The 18,231-nt window shown below is 43.4% G+C and overlaps 1 protein-coding gene across 1 annotated transcript in view; it reads left to right on the forward strand.

Annotated features, from left to right (window-relative positions):
• Positions 1-18,231, forward strand: part of TMEFF2 (transmembrane protein with EGF like and two follistatin like domains 2) — a 127,139-nt gene that overhangs the window by 85,226 nt on the left and 23,682 nt on the right. Inside the window, exons 6-7 of the mRNA XM_082057228.1 lie at positions 8,839-8,987; positions 10,615-10,674. Of these exons, the coding sequence (XP_081913354.1) occupies positions 8,839-8,987; positions 10,615-10,674 (209 nt within the window). The remainder of the gene's footprint in view (positions 1-8,838; positions 8,988-10,614; positions 10,675-18,231) is intronic.

Genomic DNA, 18,231 nt, shown 5'->3' on the forward strand with positions numbered 1-18,231 from the left:
ATAAATAAATAAATAAAAATGAATGGGAGGCACTCAAAATAAGCTATGCTTTTTCTTCTCTTGTGATCTTAAAGCAGAAGAGAAGCACTAGCAGACCCAGCAAAGAAATATCGCGTGCTATTTTTGCGCTGCCATTATAAAATATGTATTGTGTATTGTTCTGCACTGCAGCTAAAGTTCTGCATCAGCCTCAAAACTACAGGAAAGTTTGTTTTGAAGGAGACACACAGCGTCTCTATTCTTTAAGCCTCTTAATGATGTTTTTAAGAGTGCCGTGATAGGATTTCAATCTCCTGGCAAGCACAGGCAGGTCGCAGGGTATGTTTCATAGAAAGCGTAAAATACTGTGTGCCTGTGTGCATTGTGAATATATTTTGTATATACTATTAAATACATATGTTGTTCAGCTGTATGCAAAACCATGCAGTGAAGCCAGGCAGTTGTGTCTCCTGGCTGGAGGCATCTTTCAGTGCTGTGCTCAAGAGACCAACACAGGGTGCCTGGGCTTGGCCAAGCTACAAAAAAATCTGTGGTGGATCTTTATTGAGGGTGGCAGGACTTTGCCCTTAAATTTACCTCTGTAAAATGCGTATCATAGCACCAGGTTATTGCTGCTATAGGGCTGATTGAGATGATTGTAAAGCTTCATGGTGTATTTGTAAGTAGGCTGAGGACCAGGGAAGTAAGTTGGTATTTATGTGGTCCTGTTAAGACTGATGTCAAAACAGGGATGCGCGCAAGCCCCTTGCAGCAACCAGTGTATTTTATTTAATGCAAGGCGATAAAGCAGCACACAAACGGAATCACTGAGCTCCTGAAGATGTACGAGTACAGGTCTGCCCAGTCTGCTTAACCTTGCCAGTCCCAGCTTAGAGCTAGTTCAAGTATCTCTGCATGGCCTTGTGTTGAGACATCTTAAACATTCCCAAAGCTGCTGGGGTAAATGAACGCCTCCCGACACGCAGCTGAACCATGCTACGATTTCAAATGCTGAGATGCAATGTTAAGCCTGGCTTTATTTCCACTCACCTGCTGGTAATGTCAACAAAGAAGCCCTGTGCACCAGAAAGAAAAACCTTGCAGGAATCCAAATGATACAAAAGGCACTTGGGACCAATTGCCGGGCTCTTTATGCAGGCAGATACTGCCAGGTTAGCTTAAAATGGGCATTTATTGGCCTACCGAGAGGGGCAGAGGGCTTGGAGAGGACCATACTGACATCCAACCAGAAATTCTGAGTTTCTGATAATTGTTGCCTAGTCAGAACAGAGGAAGATGAGACATGTCTCTGGTGGAAATATCATAAATGTACAACAACCATATTTTTATTTTTATGCTGTTTTATGGCGAAAGAGAAGGCTTTGGGCTTTTTTTTTAATGCTGCAAAATGTTCTTTCGTTTTTTCCTTGTATTTTTATTTCTGCCTGGAGAAAATATACAATGTGTTTAAAATGATTGCAGAATGGAGCATCGTTTTTCTGTAAAATAGTGCTCACTGAGACATGGTGGGATCTCACACTTGACCAAATTACCATATGTGCTCAAATATCGGAACTCTGACTAGTAAAAATAACACTAGATTTGCATTTTCACATTTTTAGCTCTCGCTTCCCTGTCTGTTTGGTTTTATGCCCTTTTTTCTTGACTGACAATTCTCTTTGTGGCAGATTTATTGCTATTCTGCTGTTTGGACCCTGTAATCAACTAGACACTTGGCTGAAGACGTTAGTCATTTCATTAAGTATTTTTTTGCAGATATCTCAGACACAATTTTCTGTTGCTCTGGTTCCAAAAAGCAAATGACCCATGGCCGGCAAAGTCTGAATATGAATCTTTAATAAACAGAGGTAGTACCAACAATGCTCTCAGGTTTCCAAACTGCAGAAGGCTAATTAAAAGATGTTAAATAGGGAAGAACTGCCATTGCCATCCCGCTCTGACAAAAATGTGCCAGCATCTGTTCCCAGTAAAACCGCTCTTTTAGAAGCCTTGTCTCATTTATCCTCTTTCTTTCGCATCACAACTACATATGAAACCTCGCTAAACGCAGATATTGCATAGTCTTTTTTTAAAAATTGTTTTTCAGTAGTACATTGCTAAAAACAAATACTGTATAGTTGTCTTAGGAGTAGAGATAAAGCGTGGAATAGGGTTCTTTTTATCATTGCTGTGTCACTAATGATTATACTTTATTCATGAACTAAGGAAATATAATTATAGTATTTCCCTACACTTCATGGGCAAAGAACCATTTCCTCATTTTATCGAGATATCTCCTTAAAATGCTGTTCCTCCCTCCAGCGACAGTCCTTCATGGCTATGGATCCTCTTTGGCGTCATACTCTCTTCAGGCAAAGAAACTCTCTGTGCCCAGAAAATAATACCATATGTTATTTGCAGAAGAGTGGGGAGTTAGGAGTCTGTGTGCTCACCGATGTACTCACCCGTGCCTGGTTTATTGACCCCGTTAATTTTTACAGAGTGTGATTGAACAGAAAGCCAAGTTGGCTGCTCCAGCTTGGCCAAGCAGCCTGGTGCAACACATTTCTATCACTGCTGGGACGCAGACCTCGCTGAGGTCTGGGCAGTGTTTTTTTTCCATAGTGAAGATCTGTGTGGGAAATAACCACTGGTCTTCTTCTGCGCTCTTAGCTCTTTTCCCTGGGAAGAGGAGAAACATGGTATGTGGATGGAATAGTGACAACCACTCCCAAAATTCACATGTGTTCCCCTGTGCTTGTTTAGGAACATTTATCACAGTTACTACCTTGACAGAAGCTCCGAGGCAGAAGTGCTGCGACTTGCACCCCACAAGTCAGGACTAAGTGCCCATCAGCATCTTACCTGCTCTAGGCTAAGTTCAGCTCGGCCAGCCCTCACTCTCTTGTCTTCTCCAGCGTGAGAAAGAATTTTTTTACCGTGAGGGTGGTAAAACATTAGCTGAAGTTGCCCAGAGAGGTGGCGGATGCCTCATCCCTGGAGACATCCCAGGCCAGGCTGGACGGGGCTTTGAGCAACCTGATCTGGGTGAGGATGTCCCTGCTTATGGCAGGGGAGGCACTGGATGAGCTTTGAAGGTCCCTTCCGACCCAAATTATTCCATGATTCTGTGATCCCCTCTGTCTTCAGAGACCTTCCCGTTCTGCCTTGACATCATGTTCTCATCAGAGGGTCCAGCAATGCCACCAAGCTATGCTACAGGATGCAGTTGGGGGAGATAGCCCAAAATCCCCCAAGGAGGTGCCCAGGTTTGCCTGTTGTCTTTGTAGGTTTTTTGGACTTCTTTTTTTTTTTTTTTTTAACTTTTGTGATCACCAAAATGACTAAGTGGATTGCTCAATGTTCAGCTCCTCCAAGATTTTCATCCTATGAAATGAAATGGAATAAAATAAAGCATATAAAAGAAGTGGAATTCGTCAGAGACCTGGAAGAACAGACATAAGAAAGTGAGTCTTGTTTAACAATTGTTTACAGTGACAGCACAAATTTTAGTCATTTAATATATAAGCCCATTGCTTGAAAGATGTGATGGGCCTGTGGGATAGCATTCAGTATTTCTTACTTTCTCAGGGGACCTGTGGGGTATTGGCTGACATCTTAGGAGCACTCCTTCCTCACAGATGCTTTTAAAGCTGATTTTCTGACTGCAAGAGTCACATGTATTTTGTGTATAGTCTTGGGTCCAGTTTCATCCTGTGACCCCCTAGGAGACCTCATTGACCTTCTCAAAGCTTCTTGAGCCTAAGGAAAGCTCAGTCAGCCTTTCTATTGCCAAGCTTTCTTAAGCGCTACACTTAGGCACACAGAAACCAAATAGATTTATTGATATAACTATAATCAGAAGTCATAGCCAGGGTGATAAAATTGTCAAAGGATCGAATTGCTTAAAATTAGAATCATAGAATCATTTCAGTTGGAAGAGACCTTCAGGATCATCGAGTCCAACTATAACCTAGCCTGACTCTAGCACTAAACCATTTCTCTAAGAACCTCGTCTAAATGCCTTTGAAACACCTCCAGGGATGGTGACTCCACCACTGCCCTGGGCAGCCTGTTCCAGTGCTTCACAACCCCCTCTCTGAAGAATTTTTTCCTGATATCCAATCTGAACCTTTCCTGATGCAACTTGAGGCCGTTTCCTCTTGTCCTGTCACTTGCTACTTGGGAGAAGAGACCAACCCTCTCCATGCTACAACCTCCTTTCAGGTAGTTGTAGACAGTGATAAGGTCTCCTCTCAGACTCCTCTTCTCCAGACTGAACCCCCCAGCTCCCTCAGCTGCTCCCCATCACACTTGTGCTCCAGACCCCTCACCAGCTTTGTCGCCTCCTCTGCACTCTCTCCAGTATTTCAATGCCCTTCTTATGATGAGGGGCCCAAAACTGAACACAGGATTTAAGGTGGGACCTCACCAGTGGCAAGTACAGTGGCATGATCACTTCTCTAGTCCTGCTGGCCACACTATTCCTGATACAAGCCAGGATGCTGTTGGCCTTTTTGGCCACCTGGGCACACTGCTGGCTCATATTCAGCCGCTGTCAATCCACACCCGCAGATCCCCCTCTGCCCAGCAGCTTTCCAGCCACTCTTCCCTGAGCCCGTAGCGCTGCCTGGGATTATTGTGACCCAAGGACCTGGCACTTGGCCTTGTTAAACCTCATACAATTGGCCTCAGCCCAGCAATCCAGCCAGTCCAGATCCCTCTGTATGGCCATCCTACCCTCCAGCAGATCAACACTCCCACCCAATTTGGTGTCATCTGCAAACTTACTGAGGGTGCACTCAATCCCCTCATCCAGATCGTTGATAAAGAGATTAAACAGAACTGGTTCCAATACTGAGTCTGGGGAACACCACTCGTGACTGGCTGCCACCTGGCTTTGGCTCCGTTCACCACAACTCTTTGGGCCCAGCCCTCCAGCCAGTTCTTATCCATCACAGAGTACACCCATCCAGGCCATGAGCTGCAGCTTCTCCAGGAGAATGCTTTGCGATACGGTGTCAAAAGTTTTACTGAAGTACACAACATCCACAGCCTTTCCCGCTTCTACGGGTTGGGTCACCTTGTCACAGAAGATCAGGTTGGTCAAACAGGACCTGTCTTTCATAAATCCATGTTGATGGGGCCTTAGAGGTGTGCTGAAGTGCCTGAGGGGCTGGAAAGCTTCAGGTTGGCAGCAGGATGTGTGTTTACAGCCCCATGCAGGCAGGGGAGGACGTGGGGGCCCTGGGACTGGTACAGCCACCAATCAAAGAGATGAGGCAGCTCTGATTTTGTCACATGTGAAAGAAGGAGAAGGTGCCAGGTTGCAGGTTGAATGGGAGAGGGGAAGTGTGGGTGCTTGCTGGGAGCAGGACAGGATTTCTGGGGATGAAAAGTATTGAGACAGGGCTTTCTTTGGGGTAGGGGATTCCTGTGTCCCACAGGATCTGAAATCTTGAACACCATCAGGACTCTCTCCTAATGTCTGTCCTGAGGGAGAGGTGGGGACATCACACTTTGGTTCCGTTTGTTTAACAGGACACAGTCTTGCTTCTGTGTTTTATAATGCTACAAGAAGTGAAGGCGCCTTTGCCTATGGCTACAGGATTTGATTCAATCAAATGGGCTAAGTGCCATTCATTTTTTGTATTTATTACATCGCTGGTGGATGCTGTGTAAAGATGATGTGTGCTCTGTGGCCGTGTGAGCCTGGACATGCATGTTTAGAGTAAACGCCCCACCTCTTTCTCTGTATTTTACTCTTCTGGACTTTGGGGGCATGTTTGAAATGGCAGTCTGTGTGTTCCTCTAATTTTTAAAAAAAATGTTTGAATATACTGTCGTTTTCTCTGATAAGATGAATGCTGTAAGTTAAACAGAGTCAGCAACACAGGCACATTAATCTTCCTGATGCAATCCCACCTTTCGCGTTTCCTGGCATATATTTGATGTGGACTTAATTGTGCAGCCTTAAAGCAGGATATAAGTATAGAAGTGCAAGAATGGTAAGAAACTGCAGATGCAAGTTAGAAGCTCTCAGCCAAAAACTGTGTGAGGGATGGATGATGCACAGATCCTTGCAGCAAGGAGATTGGGGTGGCAAGTTTTTTGTTGTGTTTTTTCACCATCTATTTAGTCAGCCCTGAAAATCAGGCTTCACATGCAAGATCCTGTAAGACTTGAGCATATATAGTGTCATCTCCTTTCTGCTCTCCCTCGTACATCAAACATCTAAGATCAGCACAAGTAGCGCATGGTTCATGGTGCATCCTCTTAATCTCTGAAAACAGAGATCTTCCCTGGAAAGAAAGGCTGGTCTCACAATCAAGGTTTAGGTTGGTAAAAAAATCTTGGTTCTCTCCTTACTTTTACTGAAGGAGGTCAGAAAAGTAATTTTGGAACTTTGTTTTTTTGGAAGATATCAAAAGATGCAAATAAATGCCTAATGGGCTCTGAAATGGTCTTTGAAATCAGTGGGAGATAGGTCTCTGAGATTTCAGAAATCCCACACAAAGTGTTTGCATGCATCTTTAAACATCTAAACACCTTTAAAAATATGTCTCTTAAGTGCCTAACTCTGAGCATAGGTTCCTTCATCCCCTAGGCATTTTTGAGATTGCATCCAAAGTTGCCTAGATTTCCCCTAAAGAGCATGCTTTGCTTTTCATTTTCTTATTGACTTAATTTTCTCTCAACTTGAGATATAATGTATATTAACCTACACTCATTTTTTGTAGCAAAATGTAGAGAAGTGAAGCTGTTTCTGAGCTGGTTTATTACCAAAAAAAAAAAGGAGCATATGGCTGATTGTGTCCCATCTGAAATGCAAATGGTGGAGCTACGTGAAAAGAATTACTATTACTTGAGCAGTAAATGTTTCCTGATGAAGTGAGTTTGACTAAGGTGGGAAGCTGGAAATGGCTGTGGGAAGAAATGACGATGGTTAATATTTCGGTGGAGCAGAACATTCTTATTCCGCTGATAAGGAGGTTCTTAGGAAATTGCCTGGATTTTTTTTTTTCTTATATTCTGTATGTTCATCAGTGTGAGGAAATTGTTACACAGGGAGCCAGACTCTTTTCTTCCACTAGTTATGAAATCATGTAATTTAATTTATAACCACAGCTTTTCACTGCTGGCCTCTTCTTCAGCTGAAGTTTTCTGTATTTTGTGAGCATTTGGGGAAAATAGACCTATCCAGTGTAAAGAAAGTCTAAAAGAAGATGAGTACTGTTTCCAATTATTTTCATGACCATGGGCATGTTTGTGGAGGCCAGAGGCCAAAGGGCATGATGGAGAAATCTGACCCCCCTTGTGCTCCCTCTTTTCACCAACAATTTTCTCTTGCATGGATCCATCCACACTTTTAGTGCTCGAAGGTGTCCAGATGTCTGCTGTGAATGGGAGGTGAACTGACTTTTAAGCACTTTCCTAAATCAAGCAGCAAGGCTGGAGCCTGACATTTCCATTCCTTGACTTTCTGACGGGGAGGGCTGCAGGGTTGGTGCTGGGAGGTTCAGCACAACCAATGGGCTGGAGATAGAGCATCGCTCGCGTTGCTTTGCCTTAAATGTCAGGAGGAGCCAGAAAGAGTTTAGAAAACAGCATGGGCACAATTACGTGCTCGGAAGAGCTGAAGCAGCTGCCAGGTTAGACCTCTGGCTTTGTCCCCGAGCAGAATCACATCGGTGTTGATGTGAGCATTGCTGTCAGATGGCACAGTCAGGGGACGGAAGATTAGCCTGCCTTTCCCTTGCCAATGCTCAAGGCTGTTTGACATCACTGATGATCATAAAATAGGAGAAACCTGAAGAAAGAAAGGCTGCAGCCTGCTGTTGGTGAAAGTAATTAGGGTTCTCCATCTTCTAAGCAATGGTGAGGCTTTTTGGGATCAAGATGTGTCCACATTAGAGTGTTAATTCAGATCCAGACCAAACTTTGGAAGTGAATCTCCCACTGTGCTTCAGTTCATGTCTCAGGGCAGCTCTTGAGACCAGTCGTTGTGGCTCTGGAGGTGCCCAGGAGTTCCCCAGGTACAGGACCACTGCCGCCCCGCTCATGCTCAGCTCTTGGCCATGAGACTCTTGGCCATGAGACCCTTGTCCCCCGATGTCACTGGGTCAGGTGTGGGCACTGATCTTCCTGGGTGACACCTGAGTCAGGTTTTTTGGTTCAAATGTTGCAAAAACTGTTTGTGCTCAAAGGCACTCCTAAAATGAGCGTTCCCCTGGTTTCAATACTGAGTTGTCCCATGGTGTCCAGGAGCTGGGGGAGATGCCACCACTCTGGCACAGTCACATTGCTGGTGCCAGCCTCAGTCTTGGCAGGTGGTTTTATCTCAGTAGGGTGAGGTGAGGCTTCAGCATCATGTCTTCTGTTATGATCAGAGTGCCTATAGATGCCATAATTATAGTCAGAATTAAATCATAAATCAATAAAAAAACACAGTTTTGTGGTGTTACATACAATGGGCAACGCCTCAATAGAGGTGAATATTGTGGCTTCTTTAATTGCAAGGGGGCACAGCAGCTTGAATTATCTGCATATCTGCTTGAGTCTTCCTTGATTTACAAGAAATAACAAGTGGTAATGCTGTGGCATAGTTTTCTGTGTATAACAGTCTTTTTTATCTTTCCTTTTGCTTTCGCTTTTCTGCATCTCTTCTCTCTCCCAGCATTTCATTTCCATCCAGAAATACAAATGACCTCTTGACAGAACGTTCCACTTTCATTCTGTTGATTTGCATTGTGCAGTCAGAAAAATACAAACACTTTTATTTCTGAGATGTATTTATGATGTCATGAGAAAACTTTCTCATATTAGACTCTTCTTTTTCCTCTTTCTTTATCATTTCAGGTGTGTGTGCAACATTGACTGTTCTCAAACCAACTTCAATCCTCTTTGTGCTTCCGATGGGAAATCTTATGATAATGCATGTCAAATCAAAGAGGCGTCATGCCAGAAACAGGAGAAAATTGAAGTCATGTCTTTGGGTCGATGTCAAGGTAACTCTCATAACAAAAGTAATTTCAAAGAATGTTTTCAATTTTTGTTCGTGAGAAAAAAAAAAAAAAAAGAACCAGGACTGGCTTCTTATTTGGCACTTCTTACATTTCCATTAGACTTCTGCAATTTATATTGTAGAGCAGAGGTTGCAGGAGGGGCAGAGACCTCTGTGGTACCTATGCCAAGCAAGGCGTGATAGATGGTGCGTGTAACCCTTCCCACACCCTGCAGGACATGGGGACTGTCCAACCCTTCACCAGTGCCAAAATCAGGCACCCAGTTTCACAGGATGACAGAATGATATGGGTTGGAGTGACCTCTGGAGATCATCCAGTCCAACCCACCTGCTAAAGCAGCTTCACCAGAGCAGATCACACAGGAATGTGTCCAGGCGGGTTTTGAATGTCTCCATAGAAGGAGACTCCACAGCCTCTCTGGGCAGCCTGTTCCAGGGCTCTGGCACCCTCAAGATAAAGAAATTTCTCCTCATATTCAGGTGGAACCTCCTGTGCTTCAGTCTGTGCCCGTTGCCATCATCCTATCGTTGGGCACCACTGAAAAGAGTCTGGTCCCATCCCATTGACATCCACCCTTGAGATACTTAGCAGCATAAATAAGATCCCCTCTCAGCCTTCTCCTCTCCAGGCCGAACAGACCCAGCTCTCTCAGTCTTTCCTCATAAGAAGGGTGCTCCAGACGCCTCATCATCTTTGTAGCTCTCCACGGGACTTTCTGCAGTAATTCCTTGTCCTTAACTGGAAAGCCCAAAACTGGACACAGTTTTTGCCCGGAGCTCTGGAGGAGGACAGCAGGAGAGAGCCACCCAGGATGGATCCTCTGTTGCTCCCTTAACTGAAGCAGCACAAAGCAATCTCAGGAGGCCACAGACATGTTCCCAAAGATGTGCTGCTGCTTGTTTCTCCTGTGACCTGTGCTGGGCCCACGAGCCACCAAAGGTGCCTGGAAGGACACATTGCCAGTAGCAGTTCGAGATTCTCTGTGTTTCTTCACAATACCTTCCTTCTCTGTGCCCAGCTCATGGGCTGCTACATCGCTGATAACCTTTAAGTTGACTTTAAAAACTCTATTTTCTTCTAAAATAAAAATTAATAACATTTGCCTTTAAATAGCTCCCGTAAATAAAGTCTCTGCTGAGGCTCAGACTGTTAATAGCTTTTTTCCCCCTTAGCTTCTGACCTATAAATTCTCAGTACATTCATTTACAAGGCCATACTATACAGGTGTGTTAAGCACATTCTAGTTTCTTCCTATATTTTTTAAAGTTAACTACCCTACGTGGCAGTTCATTTCAGGGTACATATTAAAACTCCCCAATTACTCCAAATAGAGCAGAAATGACAGCTCCTGCTTCATACTGATATATTTATCCCAGCTGCAATCTGTTATCACATATTGTTAGGGGAAAAAAAAAATGTGTTCTCTTAATGGAAGATGTTTCATGTTTTGTTCCAAAAAGCCAGATCCTGCTGTTTTCACCTGGCAGGCCCAGGGGAGTGTTGCAGCCAGCAGCGATGCCGGGCATGCAAGCAAAGCTCCGTTTGCCTGGGCACAGTCTGTATCAAGTACAGGCTTCCTAAATAATTCTGCCTATTTCTTTTCACACAGATAACACTACAACCACTACAAAATCGGAAGATGGGCATTACGCACGAACAGATTATGCAGGTACGGTTCCTATTCTGTGAGAATCTCAATTTGCAGGAGCTGCGTAAGTCTCTTTTCTCCTCTGTTCGCTAAGGTGAGGTGTCCTCATCTTCTAGTATGGTTCTCTCGGTTTACTTTGAGAAAACGCTGTCTTCTCATTACTCTTTCTTTTGCTAAAAACTCTTTCTTCTTAATAGATGGTCTTCTTCCATTTTTGTTAACGTATAGACATTCTGACCATAAAACACCTGTTCTGACAGTGAAAATTAGCAGACATGATTGAAAATTCTTGAATCAGTGCAGTGGATTATGCATACCTTTGTCACAACATACAGGTTCAAGAAAGTGAAAATCCAGAGCATAGCACAGAACATGAAATGTTGCCGTAATAGATAATATCACCTGTCGGTGTTTAACTATGAAGTTAATATGGTTCTTAAAATATTTTTTTAAAGTGATAAATGGTTTTAATTTATTTAGAAGCTACAATAAAATATAATGGCTGAATAGCCTTATATGGCATTTGAAATTAAAAACATGTAAATACTAGTGAGGTTTGGGAGATATTTTTTACACCCTTTGCCTGGGAGAATTGATTTAGAAATTGAATGTGTGTGTGTGCGTGCACGTGCATGCAAATATTCACAGCTTGCACTGAGAATTCCAACCTTTGGGAAGGTATTGTGAAAATGAGTGGGGTGATGCATTCATTGTTTCAGTTTGTGATTTTTTTTGTGTGTTTTGAAAGTGTTTAGCGATAGTAGGTGCAGATAGCTGGGTTTACCTGCTCGCTGAATGATTTAGGTGAAATCCAGCTGATGGTTTCACAGGTCTTAACATTTATTACGGAGAGAGTCCTCTGACATCAGTTAATTCAGCGGGTCATCTCTTGTGAGGGCGCCTTGTGCCTGACGGCCCTGTGTTAATAGAGTCCCCAGGCATTAGAAGTGATTGTTCTGTTCCTATGTAAAAATAGTGTGTGGTGATTAAAACTCAGAGCTATGAATAAGCGATGCCTTGGTGAGACAGAGGAGTTGCGAGGTGTTGGTGGTGGCTGTGACATGAAGCAGTGAGGTTAGAAATTTCAATGGAAAGTAAACACTGGAATTAATTTCCAAAAGATCAAAGGTGAGCCATGGTCCAGACATTTCCTACTTCCAAAGAGCCCTTCCATGGGCGAAGTCTCTTTGCCCCAAATCCTTGATTACTCTTAGCTTTTTTCTGGGAGGCAGTAGTTTTCTTAAACGGCTGGAAAGGTTGAGGTTGTATCATGTGGCAGGCTGCAGAAAGCACCAGGTAGGCCAAAATTATTTATTTTAAGGATGCCTGGGCATCCTCAAAGCAAGATGAAGGCCTACAGCCCCTTTTTATATTAATGTGGTGCAACCTGTCCTGCTCTGCTGCTGGCTGGTGCTATAGCTTTAGGATGGCAGTGACTCGCATCACCTCGAGAGAAGACAGCGCATTTAAGCATGAAGCAACTGAGTTGTGACAAGAAGGGAGGAAAGGCAGGTTGAGGATTAGGGAGGAGGAGATCGGAGCGATGACAAGAGAAAGCCAAGTCATGGGTCATGGAGGAAAAAGGGCATGGAAAGCACCTTCAGCTCAAGTGGGAAGCAGGAAGCAAACAGCTCTTGCTTAGGAGAGAGATGATAGTTCAGTACACACTTGACAGGAGCGATGGTGGGTAGAAGATAATTGATGGCAGCAAAGTATGCTCATAGTATCATAGAATAGTTGGGGTTGGAAGGGACCTTCCAAGCTCATCCAGTGCCACCTCTGCCATGAGCAGGGACATCTTCACCCAGCCCAGGTTGCACAGAGCCCCATCCAGCCTGGCCTGGGATGTCTCCAGGGATGGGACAGGACTTGGCAGTCAGGCACGGAACACAGGAGGAAGCTGGGTTACTGGGCAGGGATTTGGGCAGAGCTACCATACAGAGGAAGAGTTCGTAGTAGAGATGGTCTCTGAGAGGTTAGAAGAAGTGGGGGAAGAGATGGTCCAGCAAGACGTAACTGAGGCCTGTGTAGAGGAGAGAGGGCCCCTACTCCTACATTTATACAGTTCTAAAATTACATTTGACCCTTTGAAGGCAACTGCAAGGCTGATGTGACCCCCAGTGAAAATGAGTTTGACACCACTGCCCTAGGGTAAAGGGATGGCTGTATCAAAAAGCTGTAACAGCTCTAGTCTTTTGGAAATAGTTGGTGAAAAGAAAGACAGAAGTACAAAACTGAGCCTCAATGAATGTTGAGGCTTCAGCGTTTGCCAGGCAGGAAGCTCCATGCCATTCTCACATTCTTTCAAGTGCAGAAACATTTGATGGTGGCTATTATAGGAATGTGGTATGTGCTACTTTTTTCCCCACCTTCCTATCTCCTGAGAAGGGAAATGCTGCCCTGACCATGGGAAGCTTTGTGTGAATAAGCTGCAGTTCCTCGACCGTTGTGCCTCTGAAGCAATTTCCCTGAGCCTGTGCCTTTCCAGAGAATACCTTTGTTCTCTACCATTTAACAGCACTAAAAATCGCCGAGACCACGAGCACTACAGGCTTTTTAAAACACTTACTTGTAAGGACTGACTTTCCCAGGGGAGAAAATAGTAGTGGGCATAATTGATGTTGTCAATTATGCTAACGCGGCAGTGCCAAATGCTGTTTGCAGAGATTGCGGTAGCTGAGCGGTGTGGGATTTTCCATAAACACCCCCACATGCTCCATGTGGGATCCCAGGAAGGCAGCAGCTTTGCCAACAACCACGAGTCTCAACACCCAGCTGATTTTTTTCATATCGAGCTATTCAAACCGTCTGTTCAATCAGTGTCTTTGCTCCCTCCTGTTCTTTCAAGCCCGTTGATCCTTGCAAATAACACACAGAAATCTTTCCATTTGCAAAACTGAGAGTGCTCGTTCCTTTGGAGAATAAATCTTTGCATTAAGTTTACATTGGCTTGTTTTTTTAAGGGCTCTTACTTTACTCTGACTAATGTTAGAGGCACCCAAAAAGCAGCATCCCATTTTTCAGCAAAGCAAACATGGGGAGAACAAGCAGTAGGTGGCCCTTCTCTGATGGTGTCCACCTCTCCAGGTTCACCAGTCCTCTCCTGCAATGGTTGCATCTACAGGCGTTTGTGTCTCTCTGCAATTCTGGCCTCTCATTTTTCTGAAACCCCAAAGTATTTATCAGACTTGGGGAGGGTGATTTTCACTCTGTTGAACAAATGGCAGATTGTTGACGTTGATCAAGTTTGTGAAATAAGATTTGGTTTTGGTCAATAAATGAATGGGTGGGATTTTTCCCTCAAATCCAATAGAAATACTCTTTGTCTTGCAATTGCCATGAGAGAGCATTTTAGGCCTTTTTAAGTGTAATATATGTTTTGGAATGTAGTGTCTGAGCTGAAAGTCCTGTGATTGATGTTTTCTTGAATTTCCCCATTATATGCATAAAGAAGTTGGCTGTTTCAGTGGCTTTTCTGCATTTAGAGTCTAGGCAATCAAGGAGTTTTCATCCTTTTTATTCATTTGCCTATTTATTTTTATTCTTCAATATTTATATTCCCTTCTTAAGATCTGGATATTAGCAATTATCCTCCTAACTGATTTTATCCTTTCTCATTATCGAATTACAGAGATTTTTTTTCAAACCATTTTGAGCACTATAAAGAATAAGTCCGTATGGATGAGCCATATTTCAGTGTTATGTATTCATGAAAATTGTCAGCGAAGACACTGACAAATTTCAAAGACCTATTCAATAAGATCATCTTCCAGGCCAGACAAACCTCCCTATATGAACATTGATTAGATCAAGTCCCAGCGGTGAAGCTGATGGAGAGGGGAAGAAGGCATTTTCAACCCAAATAGTCTCTTTTGGTGAAAAACGCACATCTGTAAATGGTCAGTTTGAGATGTATTTTTGGGTTCCTCACTGGCAGTAAACCCTCCCTTGGGTTGGGTGATGGCTTCTGTGGTCTTGACTAGTCCAGGGACCCTCTTGCTGATGCTCTTACTGTGCTCGGGAAACACTAACGAGCACAAAATGCTGCACGTCTGCTCATGGCTGCTCTGTTCCCTGCTCTTCCCGCTGGCTTCCCGTGGGATTTCAAATCTACGTGACAGTCTTGGATCTTTTTCAGATCGCATTCTGGCACCGGGGCCTTGCTGGCACTACCGGAGGTGCTCGGGCGAGTAATCCAGCAGATGGTTGCGCTGCCCAAGCAAACGGAATGCTCCACCAAAAAAGGGCAAAATCCATCTGTGTCAACACATCATCTTCCCTTGTCTGGGCCAGGGCTGTGGGATGAAGGCCAGGGGAGCCACTCCAGATTCCTCGCTCCAAGGATAAAGAAGAGTCTTGGACTCTTCAAAGAGTCTCTTCAAAAGCCTGAGAGTCTTTGACTCCAAAATAAATACAACATAATGTTTATGTTTGAGAAAACTATCCTAAAACTTTACCAAAACCTGCCACTCTGCATCATTAGTTTCTAATCCCTTTGAGCGGGATAACAAGCTGTGCCTATCAAAGCAAACATGGAGAACTGGCTGCGGTGCCGTGACCCAGCCCAGGGGAGAAGCACCAGGGTGTGATGCATCCCATTCTTCATGGGCTCAGTACAAAGCCCACCAAATTCAGTCACAGTTGTCTTCAGTGTCTGTAATGGGCCTGGAGAGCAGCCAGGAATCAGAACAGCAGCACTGGATTCCTATAGACAGTGACTGGTTGGGGTTTTTTTCTCCCAGGAATAAAATATGAGAACTTCAGGCTAGATTCCTTCTCTGGATTATGGATGGGGTTACACTAGATGACCTTTGAAGGTCCCTTCCAACCCAAACTATTCTATGATTATAACATTTTAAAAATAGGTTAAGTTTTGAGTGTAAACCACTTGCCATTGTCCCTTTAAATTAAATTTTATGTCTACTACCATGTCAGCCATTTCCTACACTGGTGCAAATAATAAAGCCCCAGAGCTTAGCAATGGGATATAAACTATCATGCAGTTTTGCTCTGCCTTTGTGAACCAGGCTTTCCTTTCTTCTTAATGGAATTTGCAATTGAGGCATAGAGCTGAGCACCATGCATCCATCACAGCTAGAGAGAAACCATTTCTCATCTGCAGCTTTGTAAAAATGCTGGAAAAATTGCATCCCTGCATATGCAGATTTGCTTGGCTTTCAATCTGGCAGACTCCAAGTCAGAGGTTGTCACACTACACAAATAGATTACTTAGGAAGTGTTCCTGCTTTTCCATCAAATCACTTAAAAATGGAAAAAAACCTCACATTTTAATATTCTGACAGCTCTGTGGCAGCATGAATGCTGCCCAACTGGGGCCTCCACCTGGGATCACACACATAGGCGCACACACTCCTGGTGTTTGGGAGTGTGAGAATAATACCATTGATGCATTTCTTAAAAATTGTGAAGCTTTTAAGTGTTACTGCAATTGTTAGTCGCATTTGCAATTGCAAGATTTTATGAAAATACTTTTTAGTTTCACACACAGTAGAAGTCCACAAAAAATGGCAGATGAGCTCTAACAAACAAAGGAAAAAAAAGTGTAGGTTGTATTTCAGGCCATACAATCTATGTTATTTTGGCCTGTGACTCAAGGAAAGCAATGAGGGCATCTCCCTTCAGGACATGTGACCATATGGTGCCTCAAATGCCTGGATGTCCTTTAAGATGTCTGATTGTTCAGAGACATAGATGACTACAAATGGCTGAGGTCTGGAGCACGTAAATTCAAGATCATGTAAGAAGAGAGTTGGTCTCCACTTGTAAAATAATTTCCTCATAAAGACAGGTGGAGAAGGCATTTTGGTCTTGTTTTGCCTACCTAATCTGGGCACTCCTGATAGAAATGTTTTCAAAACATAAAATACAGGAAATGTCTCAGCTCATTGCGTGGGACCTGGAGGTTTCCAGAATCAAGCTCAAATATACCATCATGGCAAATAGTATAGTGTTTACTCATGAATAGTAGTTATGTGTAGCTTAGTTTAATTAGTGGAGTACTATAAAACACAAATAAAAAAACTATTCTTATTCTGGGATTCTTCTGAGTGATTTTCAAAGGTGAGAAATCCATCACCAAACTCTGATAGCACGCTGTTCTCCAGCCCTTCTGCTGCCTTGCAGCTCCTTCACTGTTACAATCATACAATCATTTTGGTTGGAAAACACCCTCAAGATCATTGAGTCCAACAGTTAACTTTACGCTGCCAAGTCCGCCTCTAACCCATGTCCCTAAGAACCTCATCTCCGTGTCTTTTAAACCCCTCCAGGGATGGTGACTCCACCACTGCCCTGGGCAGCCTGTTCCAATGCCTGGCAATCCTTACTGGCAATAAATTTTTCTGGATGGCCAGAAGAAAATGTAAAAAATAGAGATAGAGGCCAGCTGGTAGGTTAATAAGTTTTACTGTCAGCTACTTCTGAACTAAAATCGAGTAGCCAGCAGTGTCAGCCCCAAATACTCACTTGGCCCCCAAACTTTTACTTGTCCCAGATGCTTTTCTAAATGCAAAATTGCAGCAGCTTCTTTTTTAAATTTAAATTCTGGTTTTAGAAAGATGGAGTGCAGAAGTCCCACTGCAGCATTTTTCTGTGTCATCAGGAGGACTAGACATTTTATTTCTAAAATATGAAAAACAGGGGCATTAATGCAGCGTAGTCTACCCTCAATGTTTTTCTTCTACAGAACATCCTGAAATGTATCTTTAGATCCTGACAGGCTCCATCTTCCTAAAATATATGTAATTTTCTTTGGAAGAGGAGATGGACACTGAGACAGAGGTCCCATAGGAGCCTCACAAACAAGTCCTGGAAGGATGCTGTAGCACTCCAGAGCGCCACGCCATGTGATTTAACAGCACTTTCTCCTAACAGCCTTTTCCTGAGGAGCATGCAAAATGAAAACAGGCTTATGAAGATGTTAAAAACAAGCAATAAGGGGAGAGAAATATTGCTCATTTAATCTGCCAGCCTCAAGAGAATACCTCACTTTTTATTAGAGTTCTCCTTTAACTTTGAATCGCATATGGTAGGGTTGGTAAAAATGTGCCTTGTTTTTTGGATTTCTGTTTCCTTGCGGTTTTATAATGAGGGAAATTGTGCCTTTTCATTACTTACGATTTCCCAGTGTCATGCTCATGGAACCTGTAATTCTTAGCATTAAAACTTAAATTAGGTCTCAGGTGAACTGCTAGGCATCTTTTTACCTAGAATGATGCAGCTCAAGGAAAAAGAGCATTTTGATTTGTGCCTTTAAAGCTTAGCCCTTAATTTAGTCACTAATGAATGGGAATCAAAAGTTGCAGAATTCATTTGTGCTTTCTTCCCATAGTAAGCAGATTCAGTAATGTTGTGAGTAAACATTATAAAGAATGCTATTTGATTTGTGCAGAAATATTGACATGGGCAGCCTAGCATATACAAAAATCGGACCAGGCTGTGTTACTCTTGGCAGCACCCCTCAAGTATTTAAGTCCTAGAAATGAATTCAGGTGTCAAGATTTGGGGTAAGGGTGGAGTTTGCAGTGCAAAGATATTTTTCGATCTGGGGTTTACATC

The sequence above is a fragment of the Streptopelia decaocto genome (genome assembly GCF_964273445.1).
Source record: "Streptopelia decaocto genome assembly, chromosome: 6".
Lineage (NCBI taxonomy): Eukaryota > Metazoa > Chordata > Aves > Columbiformes > Columbidae > Streptopelia > Streptopelia decaocto.